Source organism: Carcharodon carcharias, chromosome 15 (assembly GCF_017639515.1).
Source record: "Carcharodon carcharias isolate sCarCar2 chromosome 15, sCarCar2.pri, whole genome shotgun sequence".
Classification (NCBI taxonomy): Eukaryota; Metazoa; Chordata; class Chondrichthyes; order Lamniformes; family Lamnidae; genus Carcharodon; species Carcharodon carcharias.
The window spans coordinates 6,632,902-6,649,369 of NC_054481.1; the positions used below are offsets into that span (position 1 = coordinate 6,632,902).

General features: G+C 41.6%; 1 protein-coding gene across 1 annotated transcript in view; it reads right to left on the reverse strand.

Moving 5' to 3' along the window:
* Window positions 1-7,337: 7,337 nt before the first annotated feature.
* bmerb1 (bMERB domain containing 1) overlaps window positions 7,338-16,468 on the reverse strand; it is a 67,814-nt gene continuing 58,683 nt past the window's right edge. Inside the window, exon 5 of the mRNA XM_041205775.1 lies at window positions 7,338-8,724. Within this exon, the coding sequence (XP_041061709.1) occupies window positions 8,606-8,724 (119 nt within the window). The 3' untranslated portion in view covers window positions 7,338-8,605. The remainder of the gene's footprint in view (window positions 8,725-16,468) is intronic.

The following is a 16,468-nucleotide window of genomic DNA, read 5'->3' on the forward strand; positions in this document are numbered from 1 at the left end:
TGGGCCACTTCCTGGCGTCCATGTGTGCAGAAAGTGCATCCAGCTGCAGCTACTGGCTAACTGCATTTCAGAGCTGGAGCTGCAGGTGGATTCACTGTGGAGCATCCGCGATGCTGAGATCATCATCGACAGCAAGTTCAGTGAGGTGGTCGCACTGCAGGTAAAGACTGAACAGGCAGAAAGGGGAAGGGTGACCATCAGGGAGAGTAGAGGAAGGCAGGTAGTATAGGAGTCCCCTGTGGCCATCCCACTCTAACAAATATACTGTTTTGGACACTGTTGCGGGAGGCGACTTATCAAGGGAAAGCAGCAGGAGCCAAGTCACGGCACCGTGGATGGCTCAGCTGCACAAGAGGGGAGGAAGAAGAGTGGCAGATCCATTGGTAGGGGATTCAATAGTATGGGGAACAGACAGATGTTTCTGTCTCGCAGAGGCTATAGAGCATTCAGAAGGGGAAGGGTAAACAGCCAGTGGTACATATTGGTACCAATGATATAGGTTTTAAAAAAAAAAAGAATGAGGTCCTACAAGCTGAATATAGGGAGTTAGGATGTAAATTTAAAAGTAGGACCTCAAAGGTCGTAATCTCAAATTACTACCAGTGCCATGTGCTAGCGAAAGTAGAAATAACAGGATATATTAGATGAGTATGTAGCTGAAGTAATGGTGTACTCGGTGGGGAGTGGTGGTGGGGGGGGATTCAGATTCCTGGGACATTGTACTGGTCCCACCTTCCCCAGAACCGATACTAAACGGGACGGGTTGCATCTGGACACGACTGAGATCCATGATCTCAAGGCGTGGGTGTTTGCTAGTGCAGTCGGGGAGGGTTTAAATTAGAATGGCAGGGGAATGGGAACCTGAGCAGGGAGCTGGGAGGGGGAAACAAGGATAGAAACAAAAGACAAAAGTAAGGAGAAAAAGTGAAAGGCAGAAAAACAAAGGTGAAAAACAAATGGGGTCATAGTGCAAAATAAAGCTAAGATGATTAACAAGGTTAAAAAGAAAGTCTAAAGGCATTGTGTATCTTAACACGCAGAGCATTCACTATAAAGTAGATGAATTAACTGTGCAAATAGATATAAATGGTTATGATATAGTTGCAATTATGAAGACATGGCTGCAGGGTGACCAAGGATGGGAACTGGACATCCAGGGGTATTTGATATTTATGAAAGGCAGACAATTAGGGAAAGGAGGTGAGGTAGCATTATTAGTAAAGGAGGAGGCAGGGTAGCATTGTTAGTAAAGGAGGAAATCAATGCAATAGTGAGGAAGGACATTGGCTCGGAAAATCATGATGTGGAATCTGGGTGGAGATGAGAAACACCAAGTGGCATAAAACATTGGTGGGGGTTGTCTATAGGTCCGCAAGCAGTAATGGAGTTGTAAGGGAAGGTGTAAAGCAGGAACTTAGAGATATATGCAATAAGGGTACAACTGTGATCATGGGTGACTTTAATCTGCATATAGATTGGACAAACCAAACTAGCAACAATACTGTGGAGGAGGAGTGTGTACATGATGGTGTTTTAGAGCAATACATTGAGGAACCAACTAAAGAGCAGGCTATCCTAGACTGGGTATTGTGCAATGAGAGAGGATTAATTCACAATCTTGTACCTTGGGGAAAAACGACCATAAAATGATATAATTGTTCATTAGGCTGGAGAGTGAAGAAGTTGAATCTGAAACTATGGTCCTGAATCTAAATAAAGGGAACTATTGAGGGTATGAGGTACAAATTGGTAATGATGGATTGGGGTACTTCACTAAATGGGTTGACAGTGGAGAGGCAATGGCTAATATTTAAGAAACGTATGCATGGATTACAACAATTATCCATTCCTGCCTGGCACAAAAGTAAAACTGGAAAGGTGGCTCAACCATGGCTTACAAAAGAAAGTAGGGATAGTATTAGATCCAAAGGGGAGACATATAAAATTGCCAGAAAAAGTAGCAAGCTTGAAGATTGGGAGCAGTTTAGAATTCAGTAAAAGTGGACAAAAAGATTGATCAAGAAGAGGAAAATGGAGTAAGAGAGTAAACTTGCATGGACCATAAAAACTGACTGTAAAAGCTTCTATAAATATGTGAAGAGAAATAGATTAGGGAAGACACATGTAGGTCCCTTGCAGTCAGAAATGGGGGAAATTATAATGGGGAACAAAGAAATGGCAGAAGAATTGAACACATTTTGGTTTTGTCTTCACAAAAGAGAACACAATTTCCCAAAAATGTTAGGGAATCAAGGGTCTAGTGAGAGAGAGGAATTGAAGAAAATCAGTATTAGTTTATAAAAAAAAAAAATGGTGCTAGAGAAATTAATGGCATTAAAAGCCAAAAAATCCCCAGGGCCTGATAATCCACACCCCAGAGTACTAAAGGAATTGGCCCTGGAAATATTAGATGCATTGGTGGTCATCTTCCAAAATTCTATAGACTCTGGAGCAGTTCCTACAGATTGGAAGGTGGCAAATATAACCCCACTCTTTAAAAAAAGAAGGGAGAGAAAAAAACAATTACAGACCAGTTAGCGTAACATCAGTAGTGGAGGAAATGCTAGTCTATTATAAAAGACATGGTAATAGAACACTTGGAAAGCATTAATGGGATTAAACAAAACCAGCATGGGTTTATGAAAAGGAAATCATATTTAACTAATCTTCTGGAGTTTTTTGAGGATGTAACTAGTAGAATAGATAAGGAAGAACCAGTGGATGTGGTGTATTTGGATTTCAAGAAGGCTTTTGATAAGGTCCCACAAGAGGCTAGTGGGCAAAATTAAAGCACATGGGATTGGGGGTAATATACTGGCATGGATTGATGAATAGTTGACAGACCAGAAAGAGAGAGTGGGAATATATGGGTCCTTCTGGTGGCAGGTGGTGACTAGTGGTGTACCGCAGGGATAAGTGCCTGGGGCCCCAGCTATTCATGATATATATAAATGACTTGGATGTGGGAACCAAATGCAATATTTCCAAGTTTGCTGATGACACAAAATTGGGCAGGGTTGTGAGGAGGATGCAAGGAGGCTTCAGGGCGATTTAGACAAGTTGTGTGTGTAGGCAAACACATGGCAGATGCAGTATAACGTAGACAAAGGTGAAGTTATACACTATAGTGTGAAAAACAGAAATGCAGAGTATTATTTGGTGATATATTGGGAAATGTGGATGTACAAGGGATCTGGGTATCCTTGTATACCAGTAAATGAAAGTAAATAGGCAGGTGCAACAAGCAGTTAGGAAGGCAAATGGTACATTGGCCTTCATTGTAAGAGGATTTGAGTTCGGAAGTAGGGATGTCTTACTGCAGTTATGCAGGGCCTTGGTGAGACCACACCTGGAGTATGCATGCTGCTTTGGTCTCCCTACCTAAGGAAGGATATACTTGCCATAAAGAGAGTGCAGCGAAGGTTCACTAGGCTGATACCGGGGATGGCACGACTGCCGTATGAGGAGAAGGTGGTTTGACTGGGCCTGTATTCACTAGAGTTTAGAAGAATGAGAGGGGATCTGATTGAAACGTATAAAATTCTAACAGGGCTAGACAGACTGGATGCAGGGAGGGTGTTTCCCCTGGTTGGATAGCCTAGAACTAGGGAGCCACAGTCTCAGGATACAGGGCAGGCCATTTAGGACTGAGATGAGGAAAGATTTCTTCATTCAGAGGGTGGTCATCCTGTGGAATTCTCTACTGCAGAAAGCTGTGGAGGCCTCGTCACTGAGTATATTCAAGAAACAACTTGATAAATTTTTGGATATTAGGGGCATCAAGGGGTATGGGGAGAGAGCAGGAGTAGGACATTGAGGTAGAGGATCAGCCATGATCATATTGAATGGTGGAGCAGGCTCGAAGGGCTGAATGGCCTACTCCTCCTCCTGGTTTCTGTGTGGTTCAGTGAAGATGGAGCTTAAAAAAAAAATAGCCTTATGGCTGAATGAGTAAATGAATGTATCGGGTGATACAAACAAGGGTCTGTCCTGAGTTTGTTCCCCTCAACCACTGCAGCAATGTGATTGCTATTGATAGCTTGAGGCTCCTGTGCTACAGAAAGGAAAAATCAAATTAGATGACCATCCAGGCACCCCAAGATAAAATAGCCTGTAAACTGCAATCTAGGCTTCCATTTGAGAATAAAAGCAGAAAAATGCAGGAAACACTGAGCAGGTCAGGCAGCATCTGTGGAGAGAGCAATTAAGTTAACATTCAAGTCAATGACCAGGACTGATGAATGGTTAACAAAAACAGAATTACCTGGAAAAACTCAGCAGGTCTGGCAGCCCTGCTGAGTTTTTCCAGGTAATTCTGTTTTTGATTTGGATTTCCAGCATCCGCAGTTTTTTTTTTATCTGTGTTTAATTGACTGCCACTGCTCTTCAAGAAATGCCTACCTCCTTGAAGAAGTTCTGTTCCTCTCTGCGACAAGATTTCCGTATCTCTCTGTTGCCTTGTTCACCTTCATTGCTTTCCATTTCCCTCCTAGTGTTTGATCACTGCTTGTTTGTCCCTACAACCACACACCCCCCCTCCACCTCTCTGTCTCTCTATCTCTCCGCCCCCCACACACACACCTTAAACCAGCTTATATTTCAACTCTTTCTTGGACTCGAACGCAAGTTCTGTCGAAGGGTCATGAGGACTCGAAACGTCAACTCTTTTCTTCTCCGCCGATGCTGCCAGACCTGCTGAGTTTTTCCAGGTAATTCTGTTTTTGTTTTGGATTTCCAGCATCCGCAGTTTTTTTGTTTTTATCTCTGATGAATGGTTGTTGACCTGAAATCCAGTATCCACAGTATTTTGTTTTTTTCACTGTTGGAAATGTCATTTGGGCAAAGCCCTTACTAATACAGACAGATCCAGCGTGAGTCAATGCCTTCAGGAAAAGGCCGAAAGTTGAGTGGGGTGGGGAGGTATCTATACTCAACATCAGAAGTACAAAACAAAAACAGAATTACCTGGAAAAACTCAGCAGGTCTGGCAGCATCGGCGGAGAAGAAAAGAGTTGACGTTTCGAGTCCTCATGACCCTTCGACAGAACTGGTCATGAGGACTCAACGTCAACTCTTTTCTTCGCCGATGCTGCCAGACCTGCTGAGTTTTTCCAGGTAATTCTGTTTTTGTTTTTGTTTTGGATTTCCAGCATCCGCAGTTTTTTTGTTTTTTATCAGAAGTACAATCTGTTTTTCCTTTTTTTAAATGCATTGAACAGCTAATTAACACATTTTTGCCCTGACAGTGATAATGTACATTTGTGATTCAGTCCAGTGATCATTACCTTTGCATCTCTCTAGCGAGCAGTCTGGAGGTCTTGTGGCGCAATGGTCGTGACCCTGCCTCAGAGCTAGAAGCTCTGGGTCCTACCCCAGGACGGTGCATTCATAACACACCCAAACAAGTTGAGAATCAGTTTGTAAATCCTTCCAACATATGCCAATGACAGGCAGTAAGAGCAGGAGAGATTCCTGGTCAGCCATGTGAGGGAAAGAAATTGGAGTCGCTACCATCACTATCTATAGTTCTGGACAACAACATGCATGTGAAAGTGTAAGTTGCCACAGTGAACCCTGATTCACTGGGGGGCTGGTCGACTCAGTTGGCTGGACGGGTGGTGCGGATCAGATTGGTGAAAACAGCACGGGGTTTGATCCCAGTTCTGGCTGGGGTGGATTCAGGACCTGCCTCCTTGGTGAAGATCACAAATCTATGGGTCGGACCTGCCTTCGGGCAGAGAACTTGGAGGAGAAGAAGAAGAAAGAGCGGTTTGGCAGTGTCTGCGCCACTACAACAGATTTTCACTGTAAATGAGGTTCCATCTGAGTTATAGCTCTTAATCAGAAATGTTCTCTCCTTTCTGAGCAGAGGTTAGGGTTGATCAGAAAATATTTCCCCAAAGAAAGGCAGTAAAATAGTGAGTCACAGCAGCAGGATTAAGAATGAGTGAAATGCAGAGAAACTGACAGGAGGAATAGAAATAAAAACTGACACGCTAAACACTAGATGCAGTTGATTTAACCCACCCCACCCAGGAATATTGGGGTGGGGCAGGGAAGCCACTAAAATCAGTAGGTAAGCTGTTACTGATCTATTCCTCCAATGGAACCTTTTGCCTGCTCTCCTAAGTGGCCCAATGTTTTTCCATTGACTGTCAAAGTCACCAACACTAACTTTTTTGCCTTGTGCTCCTTCCAGGGCATATCCTACAGTACCTAGTCTGCAAGCTACAGCTGCGCCAAGCAGGTCACTAATGCTCTATTTGTCAATGCCAACCTCTACATCACCATCCCCAAGGACTTTCACACTCAATGAGAGCTGTGTGATGTGCAGCAGTGTTTTGTTTTCCTCACCTACAGACTGCAGTCATGTAGCCATCAAGTCACCGGAAGACAATCCAGCAGCTTCTGTTAACAGAAAGGACTGTCATTCAGTTCATATTCAGTTGATGGGAGATCACTGCAAGAAGAATCAGGTATGTGCCAGTTTTGCAGGCTGCTGTTAATGACACCTTCATCCTGGGACACTCAACTATTCCACCCACCATTCACCACTACCAAGAAAGTACTGTGGAAAAGGGCTGATCCTGTAATATGGTTAGTAACTCCCCTCTGCAATGTCAGAGGGCTCATATTCAATTACAGCCATGGGATTGCCAGGAACATTACCGAGCACACTATTGGGCTATTGAAACAAAAGGTCCAAATGCTTGGGGAGGCGTGGGTGCTCACTACAATATGGCCTACACAATGTCTGCTGCATTATGATGATGTATACGTTGGTGTCATGCATATCGTTCCACGTTGTACAACCTGGCAACCGAGTGGATCGCTATTGGAGCAGGAGAATATTAATCGCTGCTCCAGAAAACCAGTTAATAGTTGCCTTTGGCTCCAGAACATCTCAATCGTAGCTGAGAGTTCTGTTAAATTGTGCAGAGTTTCCTGAATGTGCATATTTGTACCCCTACATTTCGGAAAGTTCCTTTCCAGCCTCTACACATAAATAAATCCTGATATAGGCAGGGCAGAATAACAAAGTAAGTTTGAGAGTTTTTTTTGAGGCTTTGTGTTAAAAAGCTATTCTGAATCAGCTTCTGGTTGCTCAGTAGTTATTCTATAAAGTAACTCAGTGTTAACTCTATTTTCTCCAACCTCTTAAACAAAACCCTATATGGTACTACATAGTGTATAAATAAAGTGAATACTGCAGATGCCACTATAAAGAAACGCTTAATGCGAAGCAATAACTTTATTGTGCTCAAGACCTAAACACACAACTGTTTAATTAGCAACATTTCAATAATTATACACTTAATTAAAATAGAGCTGCCAAAAGGTTAAGATTCAACATGAAATGAAGACAAAATATTAGATTAGTGAACAGGATCATAAATATGAGATTACCATGAGACAGGAGAGAGAGAGAGAGACAAAGGTGCACTTTCCTTTTCATGTTCTATAGCTGCATGCAACTGTGTTTTAACTTCCTTCAGGGATTAATTTCGGTACTGGCTAGTCCTGTATTCATCATCTTACGTTAAGCCGTCAGCTGCTTACACCACTTTCTGTCAGTTTGTGTCACTGGGTTAGTTCCCATCTGACATTGTGCGGCTCAATGTAGAAGGCGGTGTGCAACAGGCAAGAAAAGGAATAGAACAATATATAAAGATAATGAATGAGAAACAAAGTTAAGAAATATGTACACTTCAAAAAAATAGTTATATTTGCTTTGACGGGCTTGGGATGAAACTCAACTTTGGTTGGGTGTCCAAGAGGCGAGTTAATTAACTACTGCCCACTTTGTGCTCCTGCCAAAGTTGAATTTCATCCCCTTGAACCTTTTAGCAATGCCTATAGTCTCTACACTTAACTTGCTCGATTCTACCAACATCTCTGCTCCACATGATTACTGACAAACCTTGATTCACGTTTATAGTACATTAGTAATATTATCCTGTTCATCAATAAGGAAACACTTCATTGTAACACAAAGAATTAGAACATATTTTAAATTATGATACATGACAATCATACATTAATCTTTATTAAGTCTGTACATTTTTTCTAGGGGACAGAATTTGACTCCACCCCTGTTAAAGTCGCTGAGTTCAAATTTGTAAAGTTTGTTACCTGCCTGTGCTCTTGAACAGCAAAATGATGTAACTGTGAGGCCCCAGTTGAAAGACCTTGCAGAGGCTGGAGTATCGTAATAAATAACTCTGGGAAAGCTTTTCCATGAAAAACCCTGTAAAATCCTTACAACGTATTTAGGAAATTTTAAAAATGGTACGTTGTATTCTATCATTACCTCTGGAACAATTTCCTAAAACTACTTTGTTATCACACATGCCAAGTATAAAAAACTTCCCATTCTACCAGTGGAAACATGTGATGCATTTCCTTTCAGCATGCGCAGTTTGTGATCCATGCATGAAGGACAGACTCACTTCAACATTAACAGTGCTTTAACGTGACTCTGAATATGGTAGGTCAAAGTCTGTTTGAGCGTGGTTACCATTCAGGTGCTTTTCGTCCATCTTGGGTATGGGTACTCTTTCACAAACACTCTTTGTAGACAAGAGTCAGGCTTGAACGGTGAGAACTACATAATGTTGCACTGTGTAGATCCACAGCAATCCCTTATTAATGCCATTCCGGCTTTGGTAATTGAGGGTTTGTTTGAAGGAGGTTCAGTAACCATAGACTTCTCTTTTGAAGACTCTGCAACATCAAAACGATGAAACTAAATCAGTGGCATATTGTTTCAAGTAAACAATCATTTATCGTGTATAAAAACCCAGCCACAAAAATCCACAGTCCTTCCACCAGATTCCCACAATAATTCTATGGGGATGTTGCAGAAAGGTCACGAGTTAAGTTGAGGATTTCTGTCTGACCCAAATAATGGCAATAAATTAAGGAGGGAATTTGAACTAGACTGGGGATTCTCTTGCGTCAGGAGTTCCCAAACCCCCAACCTCATACAGTAACATACCCCTAGTATTAGCCTAGATTTATTGCATGAGAGTCTGTTAGCCTCTAGCCACCATTAAAACTAAAATGCTACACCTGCTACCTAGAGAACAATTCCTTCTGATCCCTGAACTCTCCAAACAGCTTCCTGTCAACAATTACAAACCGAGGGAGGATATGTAAGGAGAGGCAGACGCAGGATCATTTTGGGTAGAATTAATAGATGGTAACAAAGATAAACCACTACTGGAAGGGATGCTACAGATCCCCCAGCCAGAGGATCAACTTTACGCTCAACTTAAGAAGTCTTGTTAAGAGTGTGCTTGTCAGATTTGAATACTGTTTGGCGAGGAGAGAGAAGAATCTATGGATTCCTTCAAAAAGGTGAGCACTGAAAGCAATGGGCCAGTATGTACTCACGCAAAGAAAGGAACAAAGTTTAAAGGCACTCCTGCCTGGCGGAACAGGACTTCCAAGAAACTCATAGAAAGACGAAATAGTAATTTAAGGCCACAAAGGAAAATTGGACAGAATTAAGATGGATTCAATACCAAAAGGTATGTCAGGAGTGTAAAAAAAGGAAAGGAATTGTCAAAATTTACATGGCAAGTAAAGTGAAGTATAATATTAGAATTTATATTGAGAGAAAAAGAAAAACAAGGGATGGAATTGGGCTGCTGAAAGTGCAGTTGTGAGGACAGCTGCTGCTACACAGACTGTAAAATGCTAAATACGTTCTGATGAAGAGTCATACGGACTCGAAACGTTAACTGTGTTCCTCTCCGCAGATGCTGTCAGACCTGCTGAGTTTTTCCGGGTATTTTTGATTTTGTTTTTAAATGTGTTTTGTTGCCTCAGTCTTTAGCAAGGAGCAGACAAATAACAATCTGGAAGGGGAGCTAGATAGTGTTGCAGAGGTAAGTTGTGACACTATTCACATGACTGGCAGGATGCTTGCTGAACAGTTGTGAAAACGGAAGGTAATTAAATCTCATGGGCCCAGAAGATACACCCAAGGGTCTTCAGGGAAAGGGGGAGGTGTGGGGGTCTTGTCAATCAAGAGGGGTCTGGACAGCATGTATAGGGAGCAACTGTTCCCATTGGTGGAAGGATTGAGAACCAGAGGGCCCAGGTGTAAAGTAATTGGTAAAAGAAGCAATGGAGACATGAGGAAAAACAAGTGGGTAGGATCTGGAATGCGCTGCCTGAGAGTGCGAAGGAGACAGGTTCAATCGAGGCATCCAAGATGGAATTGGATTATTAACTAAATTTGCAGGGTTATGGGGAGAAGGCAGGGGAGAGGCACTAAATGAATTGCTCCTTCAGAGGACCAGCACAGATATGATGAGCAGAATGGCTTCCTTCTGTGCTGCAACCATTCTATGATTTTATTTAGTGCTTTTCTTTGAGGTGTGACAAAGGACCTAATATATTTAAAATAGTAGGTGTAGTGCACTTAAATTTCAGAAAAGCCTTTGATACAGTTTCGCTCAAGAGGATGCCACTGAGAAAATGTAAAGAGCAGGATTTGGGGCAATATTTCACAATGGATATGCACTGGGTTAAGCAATTGAACCCAGAGTATGGTCCAGGGATTGGCATCAGCCCTGGAGAATGTTCCAAGTAGGATGCATTGAAGGTGTATTTTAGGACCTCCTTTATTTAAAATCTACATAAATGATCTGAGTCTACGAGTCCCAAGTAATTGGCTAAATTTGCAGATGATACAAAGCTAATGAAGGTGGTAAAACAAAAACAGAATTACCTGGAAAAACTCAGCAGGTCTGGCAGCATCGGCGGAGAAGAAAAGAGTTGACGTTTCGAGTCCTCATGACCCTTCTGTCGAAGGGTCATGAGGACTCGAAACGTCAACTCTTTTCTTCTCCGCCGATGCTGCCAGACCTGCTGAGTTTTTCCAGGTAATTCTGTTTTTGTTTTGGATTTCCAGCATCCGCAGTTTTTTTGTTTTTTTTGTTTTTATTAATGAAGGTGGTAGACTGACAGGCTGAACAGGGTAAACTACAGGAGGTTTAAATACATTGAGAACCTGTGCAGACAGGCAGAAGATTAAAATGAATGGAGAGACATGCAGAGTGCTTCACATAAAATTAAAGAGTCCATTACTTAAACAGAAAATATTTTGCAAGGAAAATGAAATCAATCTGGGGATCCAATTGACGATAAATAGAGGCTAAAAAAACCAATATTTGACAAAGTAAAGCAAATCAGACACTGTAATGTATTAAAAGGTCAATATTGAGATGAATTAGCAAGGCAATTCTGTCGCTTTATAAATCACTGGTTGACTGCACTTAAATACTGTGTACAGTTCTCAGGCTATGGTTATAATCCTGGTTTCCCTAGTACAAGAAACACATTGCTGAAGAGGAGTCATAGAGACAGACCGCATACTGACGCAGGAGGAGGCTTTTTTATATTCATTAGGTGTGGGCATCACTGGCTAGGCCAGCATAGCCTTTTTCCTTTCCTAAAGGGCATTGGTGAACCAGATGGGTTTTTATGACAATCAACAATGGTTTCATGGTTGTCATTAGACTTTTAATTCCAGATTTTTATTGAATTCAAGTTCCACCATCTGCCATGGTGGGATTCAAACCCGGATCCCCAAAGCGTTACCCTGGATCTCTGGATTACTAGTCCAGTGATAATACCACTACACCACCACTTCCCCTATTCAGCCCATCAAGTCCAAGCCAGCTCTCTGTAGATCAGTCTAGTCCAGCCAATTCCCCGCTCTATGCCCATAGCCCTGCAAGTTCATTTCCCTCAAGTGCCTATCCAATTTCCTTCCGTTAACGTAGAAAGATTTAATTAAGAAAGGCAAACATTTCTACCAAAGACAAAGAAGAACTCTGCTTCTGAGTAACAGCACAAGAAATAGGCCATACAACCCCTCAAACCTGCTCTGCCATTCAGTAAGATCTCGATTGATCTTGCGCCTTCAATTCCACTTTTCCTTTCTCTCCATAACATCCAAAAATATAATAAACGTTGAATATGCTTATCAGTTGAGCATCCACAATTAAAGATTCACAAACATCTGAGTGAAGAAACTCCTCTTCACCTCAGTTGAAAATATCTAGTCTCTTATCCTGAGACTATGACCCCCGAATTCTAGTCTCTCTAGCCAAGGGAACGGCCTCTCAGCATCTACCCTTCAAGCCCTCTCAGAATTTTATACATTTCAATGAGATTGGATCTCATTCTAAATTCTAGAGAATATAGGTCCATTCTGCTCAATCTCTGCTAAGAGGACAATACTCTCATCCCAAGAATCAACCTCGTGAACCTTTGCTGGACCACCCCTAAGGCAAGGATATCCTTCTTTAGGTAAGGAAATCAAAACTGTACACTACTCCAGGGATGGTCACACCAAGTGCTGTACAATTGCAGCAAGAGTTCCTTACTCTTATACTCCAACCCCCTTGCCAGAAGGGCAAACATACCATTATCCTTCCTAACTGCTTGCTGTATTTTGTGTTACCTTTCACAAGGTCACCCAAGCCCCACGCATCACAAATGCTCACCTGTCTTTGATGATCAGAATGACTGCGGAACCCTGAGAGGAGGGACTGGATTATAAGAAACGAGTACATAAACTGAGCACGTTCACATTGGCAGAGAGAAGGTTGAAAGTTGTCCTGATTGCTGCTTTTAGGATTCTAAAGGAACTAGATGCTTAAACAATGATCAGCTGTTTCATCTTATCCAGAACAATAGAAGTAGAAAACACAGCCTCAGGTGAAGCAATACTCGAAATGAACCTGTGTAAATATTGGCCTGAATCTTCCACAAAGCGGGAATCATTGTTGGGTTGCCACTCCGCTCGAATGTTCTCCTGCCTTGACGCTGCTCCACATTTCTGGACAGGTCTTCCAATTTCTCCAGAAATGCGGAGCGCAGCATGCCTCGGAGAATACCATCGCAGTGCTGTAGCTTCAGAAGGAAGACAGGACATGCCCTCTTTTTACAGCACTAGCTGCCGTAAGGTAAGTTTAAATGTTCAGTCTGAATGTTAGTGAATGGGTGAAGGGGTGAGTGGATGAATGAGTGAATGGGGTAGGGTGGGTAGGTAGGTAGGTGGAGTACAAGGGTAGGATGAGCAAGGGAAGTCTATAGGGTGGGTGAGAAGTGGGTAGGGTGGCATTTAGGTGACGTGATAAGTGGATGGGATGGGAGGTAGGTTGGATGGCAAGTGGATGTGATGGTAGGGTGGTAAGTGGGTAGGGGGCAGGTTGGAAGGATAACAAGTGGGTGAGGTGACAGGCGGGTGAGGTGGCAGGTGGGTCGGGGGCTGTCAGGTTGGACGCTTGTCAGGTCAGGGTGTAGACTGGGGGTCAAGGGGAAAGGCAGGGGGGTCAGTGTGAGTGATTGAAGTGTAAGTTCTGCAGTTACCCAGGAGTTAGACTAGGATTTTTCTGTCTAACATTTCCTGGATAACTATTCAGATAAGTCCCATGGAACTTTCAGAAGTCTCCAGTTTTAATTCAGAGTTGGAGACATTTGTGGAGGGTCCGGGGAGCAGGGGAATTGCCCATCGCAAGTTCAAACTTCCCAGGCAATTCCCAGGGAGATCAGCACGTCTGGATTTCCGCTGGGTCCTGATGCACATCCTGGGTCTATATCAGTCTCTGAGGAGCCAGAGTTCGTAAGATCTGGGCCATTATTTCAATGAGAAAATGATGGATCTAGGAAAGAGACATACACTAGCGAGAAGATGTATTTCTGGAAAGAGAAGGGATCGTGTGAGGGCAGTGGAGAGCAAGTGGGATTTAGTTGGATCGACACATGCTATAATTACCTCAACTGCTGCTTTTGTAACTTTTGGCAAACTGTTGACATTCTGGGAGACAGCTCCCACAGTTCTCAACACTACCTTTGTGTATAATATTATTGCTTCCAGAGGTCAATAGGCCACCTGTAGATCACCCTCTGTTTTAATTGTAGCAAAGCTGTGGAATGTGAGTTCCATAATATCCCTTAGAACTTTTATGTCTGTTTATAGAACTTCCTGTGATGTACCTTAGATAACTTTAGGGCTAATTTTCTTCCATTGGAATATCAGAAGACTCAATTAATATAACTGAAACTCACTCCAACAGTGAATAAAAATCAAGAGACCATAAGGGTCTTGAAACCAACCATTTAAGAAAATCAATTGTTAGGTTTCAAAATTGTGAAGTATCCTCTCGTGTAAAATCATCTTCCATCCGTTTTCTCTCTGAAGCAGCATAGCCATAATCGTCGTACTTACATATCTATCATACTGGGCCAGCTCAGTGTTTCTTGCAAGCAAAATATAAAATCAAACTACGTCTAAATAATATCAAGTGTTTAGTTTGAACTCGCTCAATTCAACACACTTATTTAGAGAAGTTTGAATTTTGAATTGAATAACTCCTGATAAGGAAGGACATGCCTTATGAGAAGCACAAATGGGACTCTGTCAGCCTACTTGTCAAAAGAAAGGTCCTTCCTTCCTTCTCAGACCAATATTTTAGTCAGATTGGAGCTGATTTTGTAATCACTATGTTGCTTTCCCCACATTTGTCTTTAAACTTAAACATTTATTATTGACAATATTTTAATACATTGCAGAGTTATACAGCTGTCCAGCTCATTTTGACATGACATATACAATTTGGGAATATTTTAACATTTATGGGCCAGGCAAAGAACAATCAATAACATCTGCCACCAGTTATAGAGTGAAGTCAATGGAAAAGAAAATCAGACCAGGGTTTAAAGTGGGCTTTTACTTTGTGTACTTAGCATTGTGTGACAATTCATTCAATGTCTATTGAGACTAGAAGGACCAAGAATTGGTAATTGTCCTAAAAGGAAATTTGGAAATGGATTGATTATCCCAGTTTCCGGACAACTTGACCATATTATGTCACGGACTCATTCTAGGCTATTAGAAAACTTTGATTTTGAATAATGCAATATCTTACATGTTTCATTATTTCGAGAATAATGGATAGCTGGGAGTGATTACAAAGCAGCTGTCTCATCTCAGCTTTCAGGTGATTGATCAACCACAATCATTTTCACCTGACACTCACAATTAGATTACAGCCTTGAAATAACTCCGAGGCGTCCGATATTTTAATAACAGTGAGCTCTCTCAATCATTTAATTTAATTTTGAATCTGACCTTTTGCCACCGGTTGCTATTGTGATGGATGACAACGTTGTGCTCCATGCTATCAACACACAATGGTGCATGAAGGAGTAATCACCAAAAGTATATGCAAATAACAATCAAAACTTGTGTACCAAGAAATTATAGCCGATATTATAAATGTTATAGTTGTTATATTTATAGTTTTTGTTCAATTTTTCTTGTCATGAAGTTCAGGGATGTCAGTGCTACATTACAGAATACTTTTCCACTTCACGCCCAACCAATGACCTCCTTAAACGCTCCATAGCCGTAGCCAGTATAGCACAGGCCAAATACAGAGTAAAACTCCATCTATTCAACCCAAATAATACTCTTTCACCCCAACCTCAAAAGAACACCCATGACCACAACAGTGATTTTTAAATATATATCTCTTTCACATTTTGGTATTTCAATGAAGCTGCTAATTCATCTAGTGACAAAGAAAATCAAGATGTTCAAGATTCCCAAGCAGCTGCAATTGCAAGTATATTTTTCAGTTGGTAATCTGAAGCAGTGATTCTCAAACTGGGGGCTGTTGGCCCCTTGGGTTACAAATGGACTTTCCAGGGTGTCCACGAGCTAAATCGCCTCAGTCACAAGATTGATGCAAAATATATTGAAATAAAAATGTTTCCAACTGAGGACCACTTGAATACAATAGATTTAACATTAACGTTAACATTAACCTCCCATCACCCCCCCCAACCTCAATGAGCATTATCTCTCTGTGCATTAATTAGCTGGAAAGGGCCAAACAGGAACAGAGGTTCATATTAATTGGTTCTTTAACGCGTCAATCATATGACCCACTAGTGGGTTCGGTTTGTGAAGAGGAATAGATCAAATTGTATTTTAAAAGCTAGTCTTTAGCTTTACTCAATGGAAGAAATGCTGGAATGCATTTATATAATTAACTTTTAATTATTTTACATACACACTTGCATATATATTTATACATATATAAACATTTTTTTAAAAATGTTTATATATGTTCCTGCCTCTCTTTCTGACTGGTCAGCAACCAATCACTGGTGACTTTTGATTGGATTGAACAGCTGTCAATCATTTACAAGTGCCATTTTCAACCCTCACACTAAGCAGGAGACACACCCATCTCACAGGTAAATAACCTGTTTGCTTAAAAGCATTATTACAACATTCCTTACTTGCAGCACTTTTGTATTATAAAGTATTATAGTTTAGAAGGAGGGGTCCTTGATTACTAATCCATTTGAAATGGGGTCCTTCCATCAAAACATGTTTGAGAACCAGTGATCTGAAGGACTAATATAGTCTTGGCTG